At 41.4% G+C, this 24148-nt stretch overlaps 1 protein-coding gene across 2 annotated transcripts in view; it reads right to left on the bottom strand.

The window, feature by feature from the left end:
• The window catches only part of LOC108705897 (protein kinase C theta type-like), a 31268-nt gene extending 10611 nt beyond the window's left edge, over positions 1–20657 (bottom strand). Inside the window, exons 1-9 of one of the 2 annotated variants that reach the window (XR_005961533.1) lie at positions 19760–20657; positions 18544–18650; positions 18266–18433; positions 17690–17781; positions 16516–16578; positions 14399–14537; positions 12710–12901; positions 12480–12608; positions 11571–11911 (exon numbers count right to left, since the gene is read on the bottom strand). Coding sequence is in view for 1 of the 2 variants with exons in the window: in XM_041564368.1 (XP_041420302.1) it covers positions 11795–11911; positions 12480–12608; positions 12710–12901; positions 14399–14537; positions 16516–16578; positions 17690–17781; positions 18266–18430 (897 nt within the window). In the remaining variant the exon portion in view is untranslated. Of the gene's footprint in view, positions 1–10714; positions 11912–12479; positions 12609–12709; positions 12902–14398; positions 14538–16515; positions 16579–17689; positions 17782–18265; positions 18434–18543; positions 18651–19759 lie in introns of those variants that run through there. The other variant, XM_041564368.1, reaches the window with a different exon arrangement.
• Positions 20658–24148: the final 3491 nt, after the last annotated feature.

The raw sequence follows: 24148 nt of genomic DNA, 5'->3' as shown, positions 1-24148 counted from the left end.
TTTACTACATCATTAGCTCAGATCTGTCATCAGGAGTTACCAAAATTGTATACCCCCTAGTAGTAGCAGAGGGGTTTGGTCTGGATGAAAGAGGGCATGGTTTGGTTTAGGTTGAATGGGGAAATGGACTAGGCAGAATAGGAATGTGGCCCACTTTTTTAAGATTTGGGGATATTTCTGTACACTGAGAGACTCTTGTGAATTAAAGTACGAGAAAGCTACTCACTACTGCAATAAGACAGAAAAGGGGTTTTCATGAGTGGAGTATTTATTCACCACATAAAGGAAGTGCCCCAGGTGCACCGCCCTGAGCCCTCAGCTTTGGGGAGCGGACAACCGGAAATAAATCTGGTGGCAGGCACTCAAATAAAGGCAATCTTCCAACAGACTGTAGAAATCAAGTAGAAAAGATTTAACGTGTCCTCTGCCTTGCGCGTTTCGTGTTACAAACAGTTAATCATAGGCGAAACGCATAAGGCGGAGGACACAATAAATCTTTTCAACTTGATTTCTACAACTTGTTGGAAGATTGCCTTTCTTTGAGTGCCTGCCACCAGATTTATTTAAAGCTACTCACTACGTACAGATTATTTATGGGCTGATGACGGATAAACACATTAAATACAGTATCATACCTCCCAGCATTTTAGAAAGAGAAAGAGGGACCAAAAGATCTGGTTCACATGGAAAACATTTTTGACCATACCCTCACATAACACATCTACTATACCATGCTTCACTTACTTGATTATCCGCCCCCTGCTGTCAGCCTGCTGCAAAGTTTAGAAGAGAGTACAGGAGCTCTGGTGCCAGCATTATTATTCAGTTCTCTGTACCCTCATTGGTCGATTAAGCTAAGTCCCGGTGAAGCTGTACTGGGTTTGTATAGGCTGGAGGGGAAGTTGCTACTACACCCATCCAATGCCTGTACAGCTTTACCGGGACTTAGACTTAAGCAACCAATGAGGGTACACCAGAGCTCCTGTCCTCTCTTCTAAACTTCGCAGCAGGCTGACAGCAGAGGGGCCCGGCTTATCAAGTAAGTGAAACATGGCCGGACCCCCCTAACACACAAAAATCCACAGGCCTGGGACAACTGTCCCCTCTGATGGCGGCCCTGGCTACCTGCTCCAGAGTGTCTCTCCTTTGGACTAGTCAGTTGCTCCTATGTATCAGGCTCATGTCCTCACACAGGGGGCTACACACTGGTACCTTCCAATACCTTCCCTCTGGTGCATCACACACTGGGGACTCACAAAGCTGACAGAGGGATTCACAGGAAACTGGGCACAGAGTAGGATGGGCTCTTCCTGTATAGCTAGAGCCCTAGGCTTCTCACCCAAGCCCAGGACACCACAGCTTGTCACAGATCCTTTCTGTATCCTGGGCGGCTCTCTCACTCACTTTCTGGAAAATTATACAGGGGACGCCCCTGGAAGGCTCTCACTGGGTCCTCCTCTTTTCCCAGATGCCTCTGGGGCTCCCAGCATGCCTCAGGCCTTTCTCCCGCCTCCCCACCAATCAGTTCATTGCCTGCCTGTAACCGGGCTGGATCATGTCACAGGCAAAACAGGGGGAAGGACTCTCTGATCCCTCTTACAGTGTTAAAGCCTTGTAGGGAATCCGTGCAAAATCATTGCACTTATCCCTGTAAGGGCAGAGAGCCTGTGTCTGTGTGCTGTAAGCTGTTACCTAGCAACCAGCTATTCAGTGCAGTAGGAAGTGACACAGCAGCTAAGGAGTGGCAGGCAGGAAACGGAAGTAACAGAGACTGGCAAAAGAAGAAAGCCTGGCAAAGAGAGCCGCATGGTGGACAGAGAAGGAAGCAAGAGAGCTGCTGGTGGGACCAGAGAGCTGAGAGGCTGCACCGAAGGCATTCATTTGGATCAGGCTGGCACAGGGAAGCCACATACTGTGCCTGGAGAGACAGAGAGTGTGAGAGGAATACAGACTGGAGGAACAACCAGCAGGAGATTCCTATCTGAGCATCCAAAGGGGCTGGTAATCGCACTGTATGACTGACTGTGCTGGATTCACCTAAAGAGAGCTCTGAAGTATCCAAAGAGGATTTGGGAGTTTCCTGTTTAAAGGGACAGTACCCTAAAAGGCGCTGAAGATAAACAGGCTGTGTAATAAAGGACTTTACCGTTTTTCTTAGTTAGCTAGACAGATTGCGCTAGCAAGTTAGTTAGTGAGGCCCTATTGCCACCGGTTAGGAGTGCTGCATGTATTAGGTGCCCATTTATTTTATATAAACTGTTATTTAGTTTAACCAATAGTGTGTGTGTGTGTTATAACTATATTCCTAGTGGGGCCAACCGTAGGTCATTCCCGGATCCCACTAGGTGGAGGCACTGCGCTAGTAAGTACCAGGTACCCATTCTCTCCCAATACCACTGCGGAGTGGCTCAGGTTTGTCCCGTTTCATCAGGTAAGCGCCACACGTGAAGTGTAACACAGACAACAGGGTGTCAAAATGGTTACAGCCTGTTAAAGAAAGTATTTTTGTGGCAACTTGGTGAAAATGGCAGCTTAAAGCCAGTTTAACAGCAGCAAAAGTCCTTCTTCATAAAGTTAGCATGGCTGCCTTTAGGGTTCCCATCTGCCTGGTTCTTTGAAGGGCTGGCCAGGTCAAAACTGCCTGCTCGGTTTTCCAAATTAGAAAAACCAGGCAGGATTTCCTATGATTGACGCAATGACCGGGCAATCACTGAATCATAGCCCCGCCCTTTGCTGGAACGACCCGCCCCATCCACATCACTGCCCCTCCCCCTGCCCAGATTCCACCCGGTGGCAACCCTAGCTGCCTTGCAATCCTGGAGTTCTGAGTTTTACTCTGGCCTGGACAGTACTCATATAGAGTTTATATGTTAACACCCTGTTCTCCAGCTAACTCTGTTTTGCTTCTGCACTCCACAAACATGCAGACAGGGAGTGATATGAATCAATTTTAAAACCTCTCTAAAATCAGGACCATAATTACCATAAAAGCACTGGAGAGGGCCCATGCCTAGGGCAGCCCCTGGGTGTTGGAAGGCAAAAAAGTTATTACTATCATTATTAAAGGGAAAACAAAATTTGATAAAGAGGCCCACATAACACAGAAACCCCTATATACCCATCAATGTTCTCGGTTTCTTCAAAATGCATGAATAAATGTAATTTTCTATGCTGAAATCCAGCTGTTTAACAGTTCTTCTCTTTCTGCATCATTTGAAATCCTGGCAGGGAAGGAGGGACTAAACACTGATGTTACAAATTGTAACAACTTCTCCACAGCTTACAGACAGCATGCAGGAACTACATAACCCACAATGCATTGCACTGGGATGTTCTGTTCCTTATTGAAATCACGTGTGCAGGGAATTGTGGGGTTTGAAAGATACAGTCTAAAGACGATGGCTGTTGATACAAAGTAACAGTAGTCAGCCAACTCAGCAAAGTAGTCAGAGAGATCAGAAGGAGAGCAGGGGGCTAGGCTTAGGGAACTGTCACAAACCATTAAAATCATGAAAGTCTGCATATTTTTTAATTTATGTATAATGCAAAGTTGCTTGAAATTGTGTTTACTTTTCAAAATGCTTGAGTTACAGTATGTTTTTGTGGAGTTCCCCTTTAATCATTGGAACATATGGCGTTACATACATCACAACCAATACAGGTACAAAAGGTGAGGAAGGCCCTGTGCAAAAGAGCTTACAATCTAAAGAGAAGGGCGTAAGACAGAAGGTGTGGTAGTGGGCAAGATCAGAATTCAGTGAGTGAGAGATGTAGTACTGTATGTGGTATTTCATTTGGTAGTTAAGCAGAGTTAGGGTAGGCTTCTCTAAATAAGTTTTGAGGGTAGGGACACCTAAATCTCTGCAATTGGCACATGTGCAGCACATCAGGTCCATCTGCCAAAAATATCAAATTCCCATCATCGTCACTATAAGGAGGGTTGGACTGGGCCAGCAGGACACTGGGTAAAAACCCGGTGGGCCTCAGACCTTGTGGGCACTGCCGACCCAGACCTGTACCCTTTACCACCTTCTCTGCCCCCTGATATCGCCCTCTGCCCCTGATCACTACAAAACTACAAGACATGAACTCTTGGGGGCCAGTAAGGGGGTTGCGGCAAAGGCAGGGAGGGGTGACGGTGCATGTGGTTGAAAGCCCTGGATAGCCTCGGACCTGCCAGTCTGACACTGACTATAAGTGATCCCCTGAGTACAGGTATGGGATACGCTATCCGGAAACCCATTATCCAGAAAGTTCCGAATTACGGAAAGGCTGTCTCCCATAGACTCCATTATCCAAATTTTTAAAAACGATATCCTTTTTCTCTGTAGTAATTAAACAGTACCTTGTACTTGATCCAAACTAAGATATAGTTAATCCTTATTGGAAGCAGAGCCAGCCTATTGGGTTTATTTAATGTTTACATGATTTTATAGTCATCTTAAAATGTGAAGATCCAAATTATGGAAATATCCGTTATTGGGAATGCCCCAGAGCATTCTGGATGGTCCCGTAGTTGTGTTCAAGTTTCTCTGGCCAAATTCAGTGTGCGTATGTACAGAAGCATTCCGTGAAGTCAGAGAACTATTTGTGCACAGCCAGAAATCAGCTGCTTCAGAAGCTCTTTTCCTAGTTACTTCGATTCCAATGACATCACTAGGACATGCAAAAAATTTGCAGCACTGTATGATTTATATATAATATATCTTTCAATTTTACAATTTTTTTTAGTTAATACAATTTTGCTAATGAAGGTGAATTGCCCTTTAAGCTGTGAGTCTAACTTTTCCCAAGGGACCTGTTATCTTATATTGTTACAATTAATTATTTGCTTATCTAGATACATTTGAATTGTTACAAATGTATCTTATCTTCTGTTGTGGCTGTTCTGGGCTCTCTGCCAAAAGCCAATTAAGTTAGAAACGTTGTTTCTTTTTCTGGCTGTTCAGTGCAGAGAAAAACAGGACTTTCCAGTACAAATGAGGGACTGCAGGTTGAGCTGTCAAAATAGGGACTGTCCCTCTAAAAACCAGACAGTTGGGAGGTATGTCTATGGTTAGTGCTCATTGTTCATATTCTGCACTGATCTGACTACCATATTTGGAGTGAATGGAGTGCTCATTCATTTGTGTGGCAATCTTACTGACATGTCTGGGTTTACTATGCTTAGAATATATTTTCTGAAGCATTTGGCTGCAGTAGCTGTGTGCTTACATGTTTGGTGGGTCCCAGACCAACACTGGCCACACTGGAACTCCAATGTGACTTCTAACAATAGTATTTTTTAAAGTAAGTAGAGTACACTGTTTCTTAAAATGCTGCCTGTTCTTGGTTATGTAGGTTTGCTCTTTCTGTAGCATCCAATGCGGAGGTCTCTTTCTAGACAGGGATACTAGCTGATAAGTGAATTCTTTTGACCAACCAGGGTGTGTCCTGTTCAGGGCAAGGAGTCTCCTTTTTGTTTTGCTTGTATTTATCCCAGAATTAGGATCAAGAATTAGGGCTGCACAGAATCCACTATTTTGGATTCGGCTGAACCCCCGAATCCTTTGTGAAAGATTCGGCCGAATACCGAACCGAATCCAAACCCCAATTTTCATATGCAAATTAGGGGTGGGAAGGGGAAAAATTACTTCCTTGTATTGTGACAAAAAGTCACGCGATTTCCCTCCCCACCCATAATTTGCATATGCAAATTAAGATTCGGTTCGGCCGGACAGAAGGATTTGGCCGAATCCTGCTGAAAAAGGCCGAATCCCGAACCGAATCCTGGATTTGGTGCATCTCTATTAAGAATACATTTTTAGAGAATTCCTTTATGCCTTTACACATGAATCTTACTTCAGGTTTCAAAAGCAAAGCAGGAAGACTTTTGCCTATTAAAATAAACAGCATAAAGCAGGATGAAAGATCATTGCTAAAAGCCTGCTTTCAGAATCTGTGTTTTGCTGAATATGATGCTTTTATGCAGCCAGATAATGGGAGAACTGAAGTTTGTGAGAAAAGAGTAAAATATGCTGGGTGCCTAGTGAATTAAATCAAAACAATTATTATAGCATAGCCTTATTGCTGCTTTATAGAGAGACTCATAAAATGATTAGTGTGTCTTATTTACCCACTGAATTCTATTTGTTTTTGTGACAAAACAGCCATTATTTCATTGAATATTACAGGAAATAAATGGAAATGCTCTGGTATTCCAACGGCTTGTGGCAAAACCAGCCGCTCTCACTGCCATTATAAGCCATAAGAAAGCTAAATAGTAGTACCTTTAGGGCCAAGCACATGATAAATGACAATTTGCTCATGAACAGCTCTTCTGGGTCTGGTGCTTTTTTTTACTTGTAATGTTAATTTTTGCAGAGACTTGAATAGCCTTTAAGCTATCTGTTATATTAAGTAAATGTGAGATTCGGAGACACCCTTATTATATTTGACGTTTTCAGTAAAGAATGCATGTTGTTTTTCTATTTCAGGTGAAAAATGTTTTCAAGATGACTGCTAAAGAAGGAAGAAAGAAATCTGTGAGTGCCTTGGTTGTTTTTGGGAATGGAAATGGAGTGGCAGGTTATTATGCGGTTTGCCTCTCTCAATCTTTAATGATTTAATTTGGGCTTGTCACACTAAAACATGAACAATATTCTGTTACACTGACAAATAGTTGTTTTTACAAAGGACATTTGCATGGCAGAAAAATAAAAAAGTTTCATAGCCATTGTTTTCATCTGAGACTTAGATACAGTAAATACAAAATCTGTTATCCAGAATGCTCCAAACATGGGGTTTGCAGAGTATAACTTGGAGCACCCTGTCTAACATGACAGCTTCAAACTTCAATAAAAAGTATCTGCAATTGTTATTCTATTAAATGGATGGATGCTAGTTCACACCTTGTACCGATATGGAATCTTTTTTTTAAGAATACTGTGCTAAATGCCATTGTTTGGAGTTTTGTAAATAAAGGTTTTTAACATAGTCATTTTACTTCTCTATATATGTACGACTAAGCAAATATATTGGATTAAAATATCATTCTAAAAATCATGAATATTTAAAGGGAAGAACAGACTAATTAATATAAAATTTTAATTGTATAATCTGCATTTTTTAAAGGCTACTTTTATTTAGTTTTAATTGCATAACAAACTATATAATCATAATGCCTTACAAAACAATGAGTGGTACATTCCCAGGAGTATATAGAAAAAGCAATATATGAGATGTCTCATCAGCAGTACAGGCTATTCAGTGCACTTCAAAAAGGTTTTCACATTTTTGTGATCTCCACACCTGCATCCACCAGTTGCCACCAGAAGTCTACAGTTGGAAGGGCATTGCACTTCCTTTGCATCAGAATTCCTTTTTTGCCAAATGATATGATGGAGTATGTCTAACACTCCCAGTAGACAAACTACTTGTTCTATGACATGTGGTAAACCTCGATCATCAGCCAAGACCTCCAATACATCTGAACAAAATTGAGATATAGGATGGCAGGACCATGTGAGAAATTGTTCCCTATCACACTACAGAGGTCATTTTGTTTCCCACCTATTATTCTGAGCTTGAGTGGGGTTATGTGGAGGTGATACAACATATTTTTCTGTATGATTCTATCTCTTATTGAGATAAGGAAGCTTTAGGATTCTTCCCAGTGGTTCTGGGTCAGCCCTAGTACATCTGTCATCTATAGACTGTATGTTTTAAGGAACAGTAACACCAAAAAATTGTTGTTGTTTTTTTAAATTCTTTTAAAAGGGTTTTAAAAGAATGACAATATAATGTACTGTTGTCCTGCACTGGTAAAACTAGTGTGTTTGCTGCAGAAACTCCACAATAGTTTATATAAACAAGCTGCTGTGTAGCCATGGGGGCAGCCTATGCAAACTGTATATTTCCTTTTCAATAAAAACAAAGCGTACACATAAGATTAGTAGATTAGGAAACGAGAGACTTGTTCAAGGGTCTAAATACATTTACAAGACACTCAGACATTCCACAATTCCAGTGTCACAAATGGTTGAATTGGCACATGGTTACCCATATGAGCAGTAACGCCACGTCAAGGCTTCAACTCTTGTTACTGTCCATTCATTCACCTATTGCAGCAAATGGCTCACCCTCTCATTTACTGCAATAGTTCCCTAGCTGGTCCAGCACTGAGTGACAAACCGTCATGGGACCTTTCCTCTTCAGTAATGACTGAGAGGTACAAGGAGCTAAACATTCATACACACACATAGAATTACATTTCATTCACACATAGCTAGCTAGTTTTATTTTATTGGAGCAAATCAGCTGGTGATCATAGGCATAAGGGAGGAACTCTGCTGCTCAAGCCGACACGTCGCCATTCGACAAAACGCATGTGACGTGTCAGATGTTCTAAAGGTACAGGAAGTAAAGGAGAAATCGCAGGAAAGAACTACATTTATCCGACTGTTCGATGAAAACACTGCACGCTGCATTTTCATCCAACAGTCGGATAAATGTAGTTCTTACCTGTGATTTCTCCTTCACTTCCTCTATCTTCAGAACATCCGACACATCACATGAGTTTAGTCGCATGGCGACGTTTCGGCTCGAGCCGCACCGCGGAGTTCCTCCCTAAGGAAGATTAAATCCCCACTGCTTTGCTAACCATATGATTTGCTGCAATCATTCCCTATTTGTTCCCAAAAGCTCTTCACTGGGATTTTTTTAGGTAAACATTCAGACACAGCACAGACTTTCACTCACACATACACTGGCAATTGATTCTGAGTTGGAGCAAACCACATCGAGAGCTAATACAGGTGGGATTTCTACCTCCATTGCTTGGCTAAACACATGATTTGCTGCAATACTCCCCTAACCAGTATGGATTTTAGATTATAAATACTGGTGGATGACTAATGATGACCCTATTTAGTTTATCAAATTACTAACTCAAACTTGGGGGTACAAAGCAGGTGGTTTCTAGGCAGCATTTCGTTATTCAAGCCCTGACCTGTTTTCACTGCATTTCCCTGCATTTTATGCCAGATACAGCCCTAGATATTTTGGCCTTATTTTTACAATGTGGCCTATTTACTCATACACACGTCTCACAAAACCATACAACATTCATACACATTAAAGTAAATCACAGAGTAAGCTACTGGTATATAGAAGCTAATATTATTTCTGTAGTTTGCTGTAATAGTCCCTAATCCTAGTTTCATATGTAGCCAATCGCCGGCTTTAAAAAGCCAGCACTGAACCCCCTTCTATTTGATTAATTTTAGTACCCCTTAGGAATTTTTAGTTGGTTTTATTTATATTCTAATGGTGATGTTAATGGTCTTATCTGTACTGACATAGTTACTTAGCAGTGAGATTAATGCCACACCAGGCTGTGAAAAAGCAGATCCGCTCCATCCACTCCATGGTGTAAATGCACTGACTCACACAGAGCGGATTTTGGTGTGGAATCTGGTAATTATGCATTTCCATGCCAAAATCTGTTCCATGACTGTCAGTGCACTTATACCGTGGAGTGAATAGGAGCAAATCAGCTTTTTCAGTCTAGTGTGCCATTGGCCTTATGGTTGAAAAAAGATGCCCAAATTCAACCGTTTGCTGAAACAAATACTACCTTATTTTTAGATGATCCAGAGGAAGGCAAAAAACCCCCGTCTGCAGCAGCCTCTAATTTGCTTCAGAAGGGGGAAAAAATTCCTTCCTGACTCCAAAATGGCAATCGGTATAATCCCTGGATCAATGGTGCCTAATTACACTAATAACAGTAGCCTTGTACAGTAAGTACAATGCTACATACAGGGCGTATGGGTTGGTTCAGTATTGGCATACAGTACATTTGCTAAAATACCAGGTTATAAAAATATCCTGATACTGGTGACTGGTTCGTTGAACAGGAGAACAGTAAGGATGTAAATACACACACATTAGACATTTGAAGGGGCTTCTAAGTCAATTTCACCTGCAGTGTAGTCAGTCGCAGCTGTGCTGTTAATACAAGATCTACAAACACACTGAATGCTGAACTGGCCATGGACTGCAAGTAAAATGGCCCTAGAAGCACCTAGAAATGCTAGTGGATAATAGTAAAGAAATATATCTCAGTGTTCTCCTGTTTAACAAATGGGTGAGCATTTCAAATTACTAAACTGACTTACACTCAAGCACACACACACACAAATACATACAACACTCACACAGCACTCATACACACAGCGCACACACTCACACAGTACTCATATACACACACAGAGTACATATACATAGAACACACACATCACTCATACCGTACACACCCACAACACTCATACACACACACAGCACACACCCAGAACTCATACACACACACAGCACACACACTCAAAGAGCACTCATACACACACAGAGCACATATACATAGAACACACACAGACCACATACTCAAACAGCACACATACACGCACGCATACACATACACACACACAACACTCATACACACACAGCACACATACTCACAGCACACATATACACACACAGAGCACATATACATAGAACACACACAGCACTCATACCGTACACACCCACAACACACACACAGCACACACCCAGAACTTATACACATGCTGCACTCATCCACACAGCACACACATTTACAGAGCACTCATACACACACACCGAGCACATATACATAGAACACACACAGTACACATACACGTACATTACACATACACACACACATTACACATACACACACAGCACTCATACACACACACACAGCACTCATACAGACATACTCACACATACACAGAAAATGGGAACAGGCAAGGAACGGTGCTGGGAGAGAATAGAGAATGGGTCTGGAAAGGGAGTAGGAGGAGACCGTATAGAGAAAGTAGAAATGGGCCCCCCGCGACCACAGGGTCTGCTTTCTTTATAGTAATGTCATCACAGGTAAGGGAATAGGAAAGAGGCAGGAGTTTAGTAGTGATTAGGAAGGAGGGAAATCGGGGATAAGGGAGCAGAAGGGAGACAGTATAGAGGAAGTAGACCTGGGCCCCCCGCGGCCAGGGTGTCTGCTTCCTTTATAGTTACACCACTGCTTAAGAAAAGGGTTAATCACAGGTAAAGGAATAGGAGGAAGGCAGATGTGGTGTTGTGTAATGATTAGGATTGAGGGAAATCAGAGGAAAGGGAGTAGGAGGAAACAGTATAGAGGAAGTAGACCAGGGCCCCCCGCGGCCATGGGGTCTACTTACTTTATAATTATGCCACTGGCGTGGCCCATTTAGGAGAGGAGTTAATCATAGGTGAGGGAATAAGAGAGTGACAGAGGTTTGGGTGTGGTTTACTGATCAGGATGAGGGAAATCAGGGATAGGATAAGGGAGTAGGAGAGAGACAGTATAAAGGAAGTAGACCGGGCCCCCCGCGGCCATGGGGTCTACTTCCTTTATGATTATGCCACTGGCGTGAGCCACTTGGGATGAGGGTTAATCATGGGTAAGGGAATAGGAGGGAGGCAGAAGTTTGGGGGTGGGGGTAAACTGGTTTTATTAAGTACTCTTCATTCAAGATGTAAACTCACCACAGTACCTTTCTATTTCCATCCTTTAGAAGCTACAGTCAAAGATCTCGTCTGGTGCTGGTGTTGATGGTAGAACCAGGTGACATTCACAGGGAATGGTTTAGGTTTGACAATACAGGTGGATTGGTTGTTTAGGGGTGGAGCTTGCCAAATATGGTATGATGTTAATATTCCCAGGTTGTTACAGGCAGCAACTAAAGATGGTGTCCCATGTTAGAACGAAGGTAATGCCTTACTCCTGCCAATTCCAGTTGGGATCCACTTCTGAGAAATCTTTCAGATTGTCTTTTTCACTGGAGCTTTGGCGGGAGAACGTTATCGGAAATTCTTCAAAGTCGTCTACAGATGGCTGTGAACAAGGGAAAAGTACTTAACCTTTTATATAACATTTCACATGGCAGAATTTAGTATAGTGTAGATTTGTTTTCGCACCTTATTGGTCACTGAGGGCTTACTCACTACAAGGAAGAAAAGGGGCAAACTCAGTTACCTGGTGTTGTAATGCAGCTGACCTGCCCTCCATCCCAATAACAGCAAGGGTTGTTATATGCAACTGGGACAACCTCTTTATCTTAACTCTGCTATCCCCTATCACTCTGGTAGATATCAGCAGCAGCAAATGATGGGGCTGTCTACCTAAGGGGGCCTTAGGTTATTAAGGGAGGCCTAACTTAACAACTATTTGGGGTAAAAGCTTATATTAGATGTTTTAGCTGACCATCACTGAAACAATGGGGGAATGATGGTTATGACTGTTTTTATACAATTCATACAGCTATAACAAAAATAGAGCCTTAACCCAAGTCATAAGACCTCTGCCCTACCAATTTATGAAAATATACAAAAAGAGTAGTAGTGCACCTGCAGGGTGAGTCTTACTAAATGTATAACATTGATTGACCGGCACATTCATTTACCATTCCTGGCTGAAAAGGGGTCTCTAGTCTTTGGTTCTCCAGATCTTCCCAGTTGATGGTGCTGTAGAAAGCATGCTCCCTGATGTTACCATTCAGTCCAATCCGTTGAGTCTCATTAATTTCCAAAAGCTAAAAGGGAAACATGATCATATATTTAAGTACTGCAATTGTTATAATGGGTAACTGTCTGCATAATGAGTAGGTAAAGATATGCCAGTATACCAATTTACCTTAGGCAGGAGGTCCAGCATTTCCTCGTTCATATCACATGGGTAAGTTGGTGGTTTCATAATAATTACCAAACGTTGTTTTTGAATGCTGCCTGCTGCTGAAAACGGCATGACTCCTGTGGCCATTTTGTACATTGTAACCCCAAAAGACCACCAATCCACGCCTGCATTGTAGTCCTCAAATGATAGAATCTTTGAAGAGAAAATAAATGGTACAATTTACTGCAACAAAAAAACTAATTTACTCCTTTTATTTATGTTAGTATAGAGAACCAAGCATTGAAAGTTAATTACAAGGTTACATTGGCAGTTTTCTCCATGGAATTGCTATAAACTGCTTCTCACTACTGTCAATAGGAATCACACTGCTTATGTCAACGAGATTCTTGTCTAGAACCTGGGATGCCTTTTTGCAAATTGGAACATCCAAACTGCATCAGAAAAAGGACTGACTCAGTTATCTTAAAAACATGTAACATTAAAGGAGAAGGAAGGCAATTTACACTTGGGGATACACCAGGGCAGACGCATGTGCAGTAGAATGAAATAGCCGTCTCTTTCGTTAAATTTTGGCTTTTCCCTCTACTGTGTATGCGCAGCAGTGAGTAGACCAAACAAGTTAAAAAAGTGCATCCATCCCTTAAATCACTGGTGGGTAATTGAGAGGAACATATGCTCTTGGGAACAAGGTATGAGGAGTATATCCTTCAATTTAATTTGCAATTTCCCATACAACTAACAAAGTGAATCACACATGGGTGGGATTTATTTGCATTGGAGTTCTGGATATTTGATGCACTCCAACGTATAATAGGAATTGTCAGTGGATTCATGTGTTCCCACAGCAGGACCCTGGGCAAGGGGAGGAATTACAGTACTGCTGTGCCTAAACTATTATAATCAACTTATTGATTCTAAGGACACATATAAGAATTTGCACCTTCAACTGATATTTACTGAATGTAATTGAGTATACTTTGTGTTAATTGAAGTTTAATTGCAACAGGAGAGACCCCTCCTTTTAGTCACCAGTGATTTTTAGGTGAGAAGTACTGTTAGCCTGTTATTTAATAAATATATTTCTTTTAATATTGAAGTACAGTGTGTTTAAATGTTTTTTAGACAACAAAGTCAATCCCTCTTCTGGTAAAATTTTAAAGGTTTTAGCATTGGCCCTGGCAGTTTTAATTTCATTTCAATAATCATTTTTAAAGGCCATAGTGGGTTCAGACCAGTCTAAACTTGTCTAAGAATATAAATTGCCTGACATACTGTATAGTAGGATTGCACACTTGTTAGGTGATGGTTTCCCATGGGAATGGGATCATCTGAGATTCTGAAGCTATTCTATACTTATTGTTTTATAGCTTTACAAACCCTTCTATATATATATATATATATATATATATATATATATATATATATATATATATATATATATATATATATATATATATATATATATATATAATCCATCCAAAAGTCGTCACTCTTGAAAATAGAAATAACTTGCCTAGGTGCAGTATCAAAATTCAAAGTAATAGTCCATCGAATAGAAACCGCACTCACAGGTCTAAAGTATTTTATAAAAAATGACATTTATTATCATATTGGCGGTATATATATATATATATATATATATATTCTATTATGGATATATTGTAAATATTTTACAAGAAATGATGTTACCTCTGGTGCCCGGTATCCAGGGGTTCCTGCTAAGCCATAGGTCTTCCTCTGGCCAATGATATTCTCTTCCGCCATACCAAAGTCACAGATCTTTATATGGCCGTCTTTATCAATCAATATGTTGCCCGGCTTGAGATCACTGCAGGTTAAATATTATGAAATTTCATATTTCAGAGAGAGTTCTGGGAAAGAGGTCAGGGGTTATTTAATAAGACAAAGGCCTGTATAGGTTTCCTATAATGACATATTCCATTCCATTCTATGTCACAAAAGACACTGCACTTCTATGTCTCTTTAGGAACCTTGTAATGAATAAAGAAAACAAGTTAAAAAAGGTGCTAAACATAAATTACTCTGTAGCACACATGCAAGAGCCAAGGTGGCTGCACATTGGCCCTTATAAGCACTTGTGTAGAAAGTCTAGCCTTATATCATGTACTGTACAGATGTTGTGCTTGCATGAGGTTCTTGTAGTGGGCAGTCAGGGGTGTGACTCTGGGTCCACATGACCACCCCCATATTTGTTGCATTAGAATGACCTGCATTGTCTGCACAAGCATAGGCATCAGAGCAGTGGTGTATCTTCAAAAGCCAACCCCCCAAAATAGATTTCACAAGACCCCCTTACATGAAATTGTGATGTGGGCAAAATCAAGTGTTACTAGGTCACCCGCAGCTCTTCATGCCACACCCTCTGTTGCCCTGGGCTCCCCTGCAACCTGCCGTTATGCCACTGCATCAGGGATATTCATTGGTCCCCTTATTTGCTGTCCACTCTCCCTACCTGTTCCTCTGTACTAATCTGCAGTTATGGGGGTCTGCTCCCCTATAGTTATGCAAATGTGATCCGTGAACAAGCTTCCCATATATGTATTAATTATCTGCCACACAGATATATTAGTAGCTGCTACCTGCATCTGGCAAGAAAAAGACGGAATATTTTGTTGCCCATTTTTTTTACATGAAGGTAGTGGAGATAATTTGCTGAAAAATACACTTCCAGTTAGAGCTGGTACCATTATCTTCTATTGAAGGGTATTTTTCAGCAATTTGTCACCTGCCAGCAACTGAGAAAGTAAATGGGTGATAAAAACCACTGCGTGCCACTGTCCTTGATTGATTGATACTTGTTAGCAAATTATTTATAGCTAACAAGTATCCACTTCTAAACCCCCCCAGTATGACAAAGGCCTTTTGTGTATATCTAAATGCCGTATTAAATTAACTGGTATCTCAAAGAACTTTACAAGACAGATCTCCACCAGTAATTGGAATCATGACAGTTATACATTAAATAACACATTAAGGGCTCTTACAGACGAGCGTTTTTACCTGCGCTCCCCTGCGTTCCGTTTTTCTGCGTTCAGCCGCAGGGGAGCGCAGGGATAGACGCATTACATTTTTCCAATGGGGCTGTACTCACACAGGCACCTGTAGGCGCCGAACACAGGTTGAGACACAACATGCTGCATTTTTCCTGCATTCGGCGCCTACAGGTGCCTGTGTGAGTACAGCCCTATTGGAAAAAATGTAATGCGTCTATCCCTGCGCAGGGGAGCGCAGGTAAAAACACTCGTCTATAATAGCCCTTAAGGTCAGGGCTGCCATCAGAAATCACAGGGCCCCATACGACACAAAATTTCCTGGGCCCCCTGGGCTGCACCCACCGCAAGCCCCACCTACAGGTCCGCCCTCCCCACCCCACAGGTCTGCCCCCACCACACAGTAAAAAAACAAAAAAAATATTGATTGCTAGGGTTCCCACATGTTAATAAAAAATAAAAAGATATTGGTGGTCAGGGCCCCCCATAAAAAAAAACATTTGTGGCCAGGGCCCCCCCATTAAAAAATATTGCTAGGACCCCACATGAGAAAAAAAAAATTGGTGGCCAAAATTGGTGGCCATTCCCCCCCCCCCCACATTATGAGAAAATTGGTGGCCAGGGCCCCTTAAACGTCCATGCCTTCCCGAAGTCAGCAGCTCTTAGAAAGATGGGGGGCTAATACAGTAAGTGTGACGTGGCTGGGCCCCCCTTACCCTTGGGGCCCCCTACAACTCTCCCCCCTGATGGCTGCCCTGTTAAAGGTATAACACAATTTAATGAAATTTTACTGACCGATGAATGATTCCCTTGGAATGCAGGAACTGGAGGGCAACCACCATCTCTGCTGTGTAGAACCTGTTCAAAGAAGAAAATAATCAACGTTCCTGTATCACATCATTTCTCATGTTTCTCTCAGAAGTAATGCACTTATCTGTATATCAATTAGTGTATTTAGAAAAATCATCCTGCCAGGAACACAGTTTTTTGTTAAATAAAGTATTTTATTGGGCACAAGTTTGTCCCAATGATGTGCCTTGTGTTTGTGTAAGCCAAGAGTAATTGAGACTTAAACACTATGTTTCCAGAAAAAATAAACATATTAATGGGACATAATACCCCCTTGTTTAACATGAGTGCAAGGAAAAGTGGTTTTGATGAACTTACTTTTTTGCCTATTGTTTAAATTATTCCTTAAAAGGGTTGTTTACCTTCGAGATAAATTTTAGTATGATGTAGAGAGTGATATTGAGACAATTTGCAATTGGTTTTCACTTTTTATTATTTAAGGTTTTTGAGTTGATGAGATTTTTATTTAGCAGCTCTTCTATTTGCATCTGGTTGCTAGGGTCCAAATTCCCCTAGCAACCATGCACTGATTTGAATAAGAGACTGGAATATGAATAGGAGCGGCCCTGAATAGAAAGATGAATAATAAAAAGTATCAATAGCAATAAATTTGTAGCCTTACAGAGCATTTGCTAAAGAGCTTAAGAAGGGGTCAGTGACGCCCATTTGAAAGCTGCAAAGAGTCAGAAGAAAAAGGCAAATAACTATATAAAGTAAATAATGAAGAGCAATTGAAAAGTTGCTTAGAACTGGCCATTCTATAACATACTAAAAGTTACCTTAAAGGTGAAACATCCCTATTAACAGGACAAACATGTTCAGACTTTGCAAAGTAGATAATTAGATTACAAATATAAACCATTCTCATTACCCTAATATATACGTATATAAATAGAGGATGTGGGTGCAAGATCAAAAGAGCTAGTGTGAAAAGGTACATAGAGGATGTGGGTGCAAGATCAAAAGAGCTAGTGTGAAAAGGTATAAGCATTGCATCTATTTCCCTTTTACTTGCCCTGGATATAGGGAAAAAAAGCGAACATATAGGAAAGCTGGTATTTTTTTCCAAAAAAGATGGCAACCCTTTCTGGAATTATTATTTCGGCCTAATATTACTCACCTTATTCTTGATGTTGGTAGCTTTCCTTCATGCGAAATCATTTGCCCTAAAGACTTCCCACTGGCATATTCCAGGACAAAGAAGGCTTCCAGCTGGTAAGTGCAGATTAGAAGAATGTGAGACATTAGACATTAATACCAAAAAATAGAGCTGGTGATAAGATGGGCTTTAAGGTACTTGTTTAAAGGGGAACAAAACTATCTATGCAACTTGGGCCGTCTGCAGTGACTTCCAACCCCCCGAACTGCATCACCAAACTGCATCACACACAACTCCCAATACTGCCCCATTTGCTAGTACCTGTTAATAAAATGCAGAGTTGCGCTGTGGATCTGGTAGCTGCAATCTATTGCTGCTTGATGGCATTTCCCCAGCAATCTGGCAGTGATCACGGCTTAACAGGGCAAATAGGGCAGTATTAGGAGTTGTGTAGCGTGCATTTCAAAGTCATGTGACTTTAATATATTTAAGTACCCCTGACAATAAGTCCTGTGAGTGTCAAGAACTAAATCTCAGGCACATATGGAAAGTGTCATGTTTAACCCGTTATTGTGCATGAGGCCCAGTATACTTTACCTCTGACTGAAAAACTGCATAAGACTGGCATAAAAATGCACATTCTCTGCTGATTTTCAGTAGACGGGCCTCTTTAGCGATGGCATGGCAGTCGTTCTTCTCAGACTCCTTCGTCAAGATCTTTATTGCCACGAGTTGTTTCTTGGGCCTAAAAGAAGCCAACATCACCTAATAAAAATAAGAGAAGAGATTGAATATCACAGGGTCTCTTGTAGAAACAAAAGCAATGTATCTTGCTATACAAACATGCTTAATGACTTGGGAAATCCTTCACTCACCCAGCCAAAGCCTCCTCGTCCAACTATAGAGTGGAAGCTGTAGTTATTGACATCCAGGGGAGCAGGTCTTTCAATGTCCAGACAAGGTCTCTTCTGTATGCTTCCACCTTGTAAGAGAAAAGAATTACGTTAATTCAAACACATCAAAGATGAACTGTAGTGAGGAGCAAAAATTTTTTGCCAAACATGGATTCATATTGAAATTCTGCATTTCAACAATAGTGTTTTTTTTTTTCACAAAACTGCAAAAGAAATTTGCCACAAAAAATTGCCATTGACGTTAATGAATTTGGTGTGAGAAAAAACATCCATTGGAGCTCATTTATAAACGCTGGGCAAATTTGCATCTGGGCAGTAACCATAGCAACCAATCAGTGATTAGCGTTTTTCCAGCCAGCTGCAGGTTAAGCAATGAAAGCAATCATCTGATTGGTTGCCATGGGTTACTGCCCAGGTGCAAATTTGCCTTGAGCTTATAAATGACCCTCACTGACTTTATACATTTAGAGTGAGAAAAAAACAACCATTGACAATTCATTTGGAAAAAGGTTGCCCACTAAGACTTTAATGCGTTTCACAAATTTTTCGTCAGTTTCACAATTTTTCTGCGAAACACAAATAAACTTATCATTATTAGACTGTACATAGTAGCGTATGTTAGACACATAACAAATAGACATATGGAAATAAAAACAGCCTTTACATTTTGCATTTATATTTCAACATTTAGAAATGTTTTCTTGGAAGGTACTTGTTTATGACATGTAATTGAGAGGATGATCCCTACACACTTATATGTATGGCCATTCATAACCTCATTTTATGACCCAATGGCTCATTTACAAATGTGAGGGACAAGATGCAGAAAAAAGTTGTACTGCAAAGCGCCATGTTTTTTTACTTTGCACCAACGCTCTCTAAATATATACACAGAGCCCAAGATGGAGTTGTGCCTTTGTCTCTCTATCTGTAAGTGGATCTGCCTAAGTTTGTCAGTGTTGCATAAAGGAGCAGTGGGATTTGGGCAGCACAGGGTATATAGGGAAATTAGCAGGTATGGTGCTGTTTATTACCAAGTGAGGGTATCGGTCGAAGGGCACATAAATGGTACATTAGGACAATGTTAAATTGCTCAAATTGCTACTATAAGCACTTTTGTCATTTGCAATAGTCCATATACTGTTAAAGGAGAAGGAAAGGCAAAAAACTATGCTACCTTCACTGTGTTCTCCATCCTTCCCCCTTCTGAAACGCTGCAGTTAAAATGCTTAAATCCGTGCTCAATCTGTGCACAAGCGCTTGGAAGTTTCTCCCGTTAAAGCAGTTTAGCGCCGCCATTTTAAATTTGAGCTTCTCTTCCGCATGCACTGCCTTCGTGACCCCGCTGACGTCACGTCAGTCAAAATAAAATCTGTATTTGACTTTATGGCTTAGTACAGACCTCAGTCAGACAGACCCGATCCTTGGCTGCCTTTTTGTATCGCCCCCCTTCCTAAGCTGCTGCGCTCGCTCACTGACAGATTGTAAATAATATCAGAGCAGCGCAGCAGCTTCAAAGCTTCCCCGGGAAGCTGCCTCAGCTATTGGCTTAGATTTATGAGGCGGGGCAGAGAGGTCAGCGATGACATGCGGCTGGGTCACGTGACCGTATCGTCATCGCAGCAAGGGGAAGAAAAAATAGTCTTGTGCGCATGCGCAGGGCACGGATTGAAGCTATTGCGCATGCGTGTGCCCTACTTGAACAGATTTCTTACAGAAAGAAAGGTAATCTTTTTCATACTTGTCTTTACTTTTTGAAAAATCGATTGGAGCAAAAATGTTGTTGGAAAAAGTAACAGGGGAATGCTTGCTGCAAACTATATGTACCATATATTGGCAACGCTTACAGCTAAAGTTTGTTTTTGCCTTTCCTTCTCCTTTAATATCAATGTGGGACAACACTTCTGCCTTGTAGTACTGGGCACCTAGATTCAATTCCAGCTAGGGATTAAAGAAATGTGTATGTTCATCCTAATTGATAATACAGGTAAAGGATCCATTCTCCAGAAACCTGTTATCCAGACAGCTCTGAATTACTGTATGGCCACCTCCTATTGACATTTAATCAAATAATTAAAAAAAACTAGTACCCTGTACTTGATCCCAATTAAGATATAATTAATCCATATTGAAGCCAAAGCAATGCTATTAGGTTTAATTAATGTTTACACTATTTTTTTTAGCTGATTTAAGGTATGGAGATCCAAATTAAGGAAAGACCACTTATCCAGAAAAAAACCCAGGTCCTATACCTGTAATGTGTATGAATGTGATAGGGGCTTAGTAAAATTGCTCATAATTGCACTAAGAATTTGCAAATGAATTGATGATGTAGCCTATATGCCTCTATTAAATATATACAAAAAGAGTAGAAATGTTTCCTTACTTTCTAAGGGGTCTTCTGATCTTAATCTTTTATTCTTCTCTTCTTTTTGTTCTATATTTGTTCCTTTACTGTTTTCTTCTGTGGTTTTTTTATTCTCTTTATCAATCTGTATATTTTTATAGCTCTCATGCTCACTGGTCTTCTTGTCGGCATGGCTTTCCATTTGTAACGGTCCTTCTTCAACTCTTCTCCTTTTAATCCTTGCATCCTTACTGGTCTTCTTCTCAGCTTGGCTTTCCCTTTCTGTCTGTCCTTCTTCAATTCCTCTCCTTTTAATTCTCTTATCTTTGCTGGTCTTCTCTCCCTTTTTTTCCTTTACTATCTGTCCTTCTTCAAATCTTCTCTTTTCAATCATCCCATCTTTACTGGTCTTCTCTGCCTGGCTTTCTTTTTCAATCTGTCCTTTTTCATTTCTTCTCCTTTTAATGGTCTTCTCTTTGTTTTCTGTCTGTTTCTTGACACGTCTTCTCCTATCTTGACTCGTCTGTGCATTTATGCAACGTTTCTTATTTTCTGTATCTGTTTTTCTTTCACCTGAATCCTTGATCCAATCCTTGTTGGTCTTCTCTTCAATGCAGCTTTTCACTACATTTCTTACCTGTCCAGCCGGACTCTCACTCCTTTTCTCACGCAAATCCATTATGTCCTTTACTCCTATACTATACCTCCTATACTGTTTTTTGTTTTTAATTGCAATTTGTATGAATTTAGCTCTCGGTAGTCTAAAACTCCTCCTCTCTCCTACTCACTGTCCAAACAGCAGTTGGTCTGAACTAGCAGTGACCGTTAAGCTAGGTGTGTCATGTGACCACAGCAGTGGCATGCGACATCATTGGGTTTACCATAGGGTAACAAGCATGCAATTGAAAGCTGAAGACTATGCTACTACAAACATTTCTCTAATTCAGAAGAAAATAAAACTTTTGAAGAGCAAAAATGTATGCTGCTCTACATTAAAGTATATAAAAGATCAATAACAACAAAACTAGCAGAGCTTGAATCCTTATATATATACTGATTGGTGCTATTGGTTGGATGCCTTCTTTAGATGAATGTACAGCTGATACTCACAATGTGATTGAACAGCTTTAGTACCATAATTAAGGTGTGAAATGGAAGAGCTTCTAATACAGTATAATTTAACAATATAATATAAAGTATATTTGTAGAATGCAAGGTGATTATGATGGGAATGGAAAGAAAAGGCATACGAGCATAGTTTACTACATCATTAGCTCAGATCTGTCATCAGGAGTTACCAAAATTGTATACCCCCTAGTAGTAGCAGAGGGGTTTGGTCTGGATGAAAGAGGGCATGGTTTGGTTTAGGTTGAATGGGGAAATGGACTAGGCAGAATAGGAATGTGGCCCACTTTTTTAAGATTTGGGGATATTTCTGTACACTGAGAGACTCTTGTGAATTAAAGTACGAGAAAGCTACTCACTACTGCAATAAGACAGAAAAGGGGTTTTCATGAGTGGAGTATTTATTCACCACATAATCTTCCAACAGGCTGTAGAAATCAAGTAGAAAAGATTTAACGTGTCCTCTGCCTTGCGCGTTTCGTGTTACAAACAGTTAATCATACGCGAAACGCATAAGACGTTGGACACAATAAATCTTTTCAACTTGATTTCTACAACTTGTTGGAAGATTGCCTTTATTTGAGTGCCTGCCACCAGATTTATTTAAAGCTACTCACTACGTACAGATTATTTATGGGCTGATGACGGATAAACACATTAAATACAGTATCATACCTCCCAGCATTTTAGAAAGAGAAAGAGGGACCAAAAGATCTGGTTCACATGGAAAACATTTTTGACCATACCATCACATAACACATCTACTATACCATGCTTCACTTACTTGATTATCCGCCCTCTGCTGTTAGCCTGCTGCAAAGTTTAGAAGAGAGTACAGGAGCTCTGGTGCCAGCATTATTATTCAGTTCTCTGTACCCTCATTGGTCAATTAAGCTAAGTCCCGGTGAAGCTGTACTGGGTTTGTATAGGCTGGAGGGGAAGTTGCTACTACACCCATCCAATGCCTGTACAGCTTTACCGGGACTTAGACTTAAGCAACCAATGAGGGTACACCAGAGCTCCTGTCCTCTCTTCTAAACTTTGCAGCAGGCTGACAGCAGAGGGGCCCGGCTTATCAAGTAAGTGAAACATGGCCGGACCCCCCTAACACACAAAAATCCACAGGCCTGGGACAACTGTCCCCTCTGATGGCGGCCCTGGCTACCTGCTCCAGAGTGTCTCTCCTTTGGACTAGTCAGTTGCTCCTATGTATCAGGCTCATGTCCTCACACAGGGGGCTACACACTGGTACCTTCCAATACCTTCCCTCTGGTGCATCACACACTGGGGACTCACAAAGCTGACAGAGGGATTCACAGGAAACTGGGCACAGAGTAGGATGGGCTCTTCCTGTATAGCTAGAGCCCTAGGCTTCTCACCCAAGCCCAGGACACCACAGCTTGTCACAGATCCTTTCTGTATCCTGGGCGGCTCTCTCACTCACTTTCTGGAAAATTATACAGGGGACGCCCCTGGAAGGCTCTCACTGGGTCCTCCTCTTTTCCCAGATGCCTCTGGGGCTCCCAGCATGCCTCAGGCCTTTCTCCCGCCTCCCCACCAATCAGTTCATTGCCTGCCTGTAACCGGGCTGGATCATGTCACAGGCAAAACAGGGGGAAGGACTCTCTGATCCCTCTTACAGTGTTAAAGCCTTGTAGGGAATCCGTGCAAAATCATTGCACTTATCCCTGTAAGGGCAGAGAGCCTGTGTCTGTGTGCTGTAAGCTGTTACCTAGCAACCAGCTATTCAGTGCAGTAGGAAGTGACACAGCAGCTAAGGAGTGGCAGGCAGGAAACGGAAGTCACAGAGACTGGCAAAAGAAGAAAGCCTGGCAAAGAGAGCCGCATGGTGGACAGAGAAGGAAGCAAGAGAGCTGCTGGTGGGACCAGAGAGCTGAGAGGCTGCACCGAAGGCATTCATTTGGATCAGGCTGGCACAGGGAAGCCACATACTGTGCCTGGAGAGACAGAGAGTGTGAGAGGAATACAGACTGGAGGAACAACCAGCAGGAGATTCCTATCTGAGCATCCAAAGGGGCTGGTAATCGCACTGTATGACTGACTGTGCTGGATTCACCTAAAGAGAGCTCTGAA

This window comes from Xenopus laevis, chromosome 5S, assembly GCF_017654675.1.
Source record: "Xenopus laevis strain J_2021 chromosome 5S, Xenopus_laevis_v10.1, whole genome shotgun sequence".
NCBI lineage: Eukaryota > Metazoa > Chordata > Amphibia > Anura > Pipidae > Xenopus > Xenopus laevis.
This window is presented reverse-complemented; position numbering and strand designations above follow the sequence as displayed.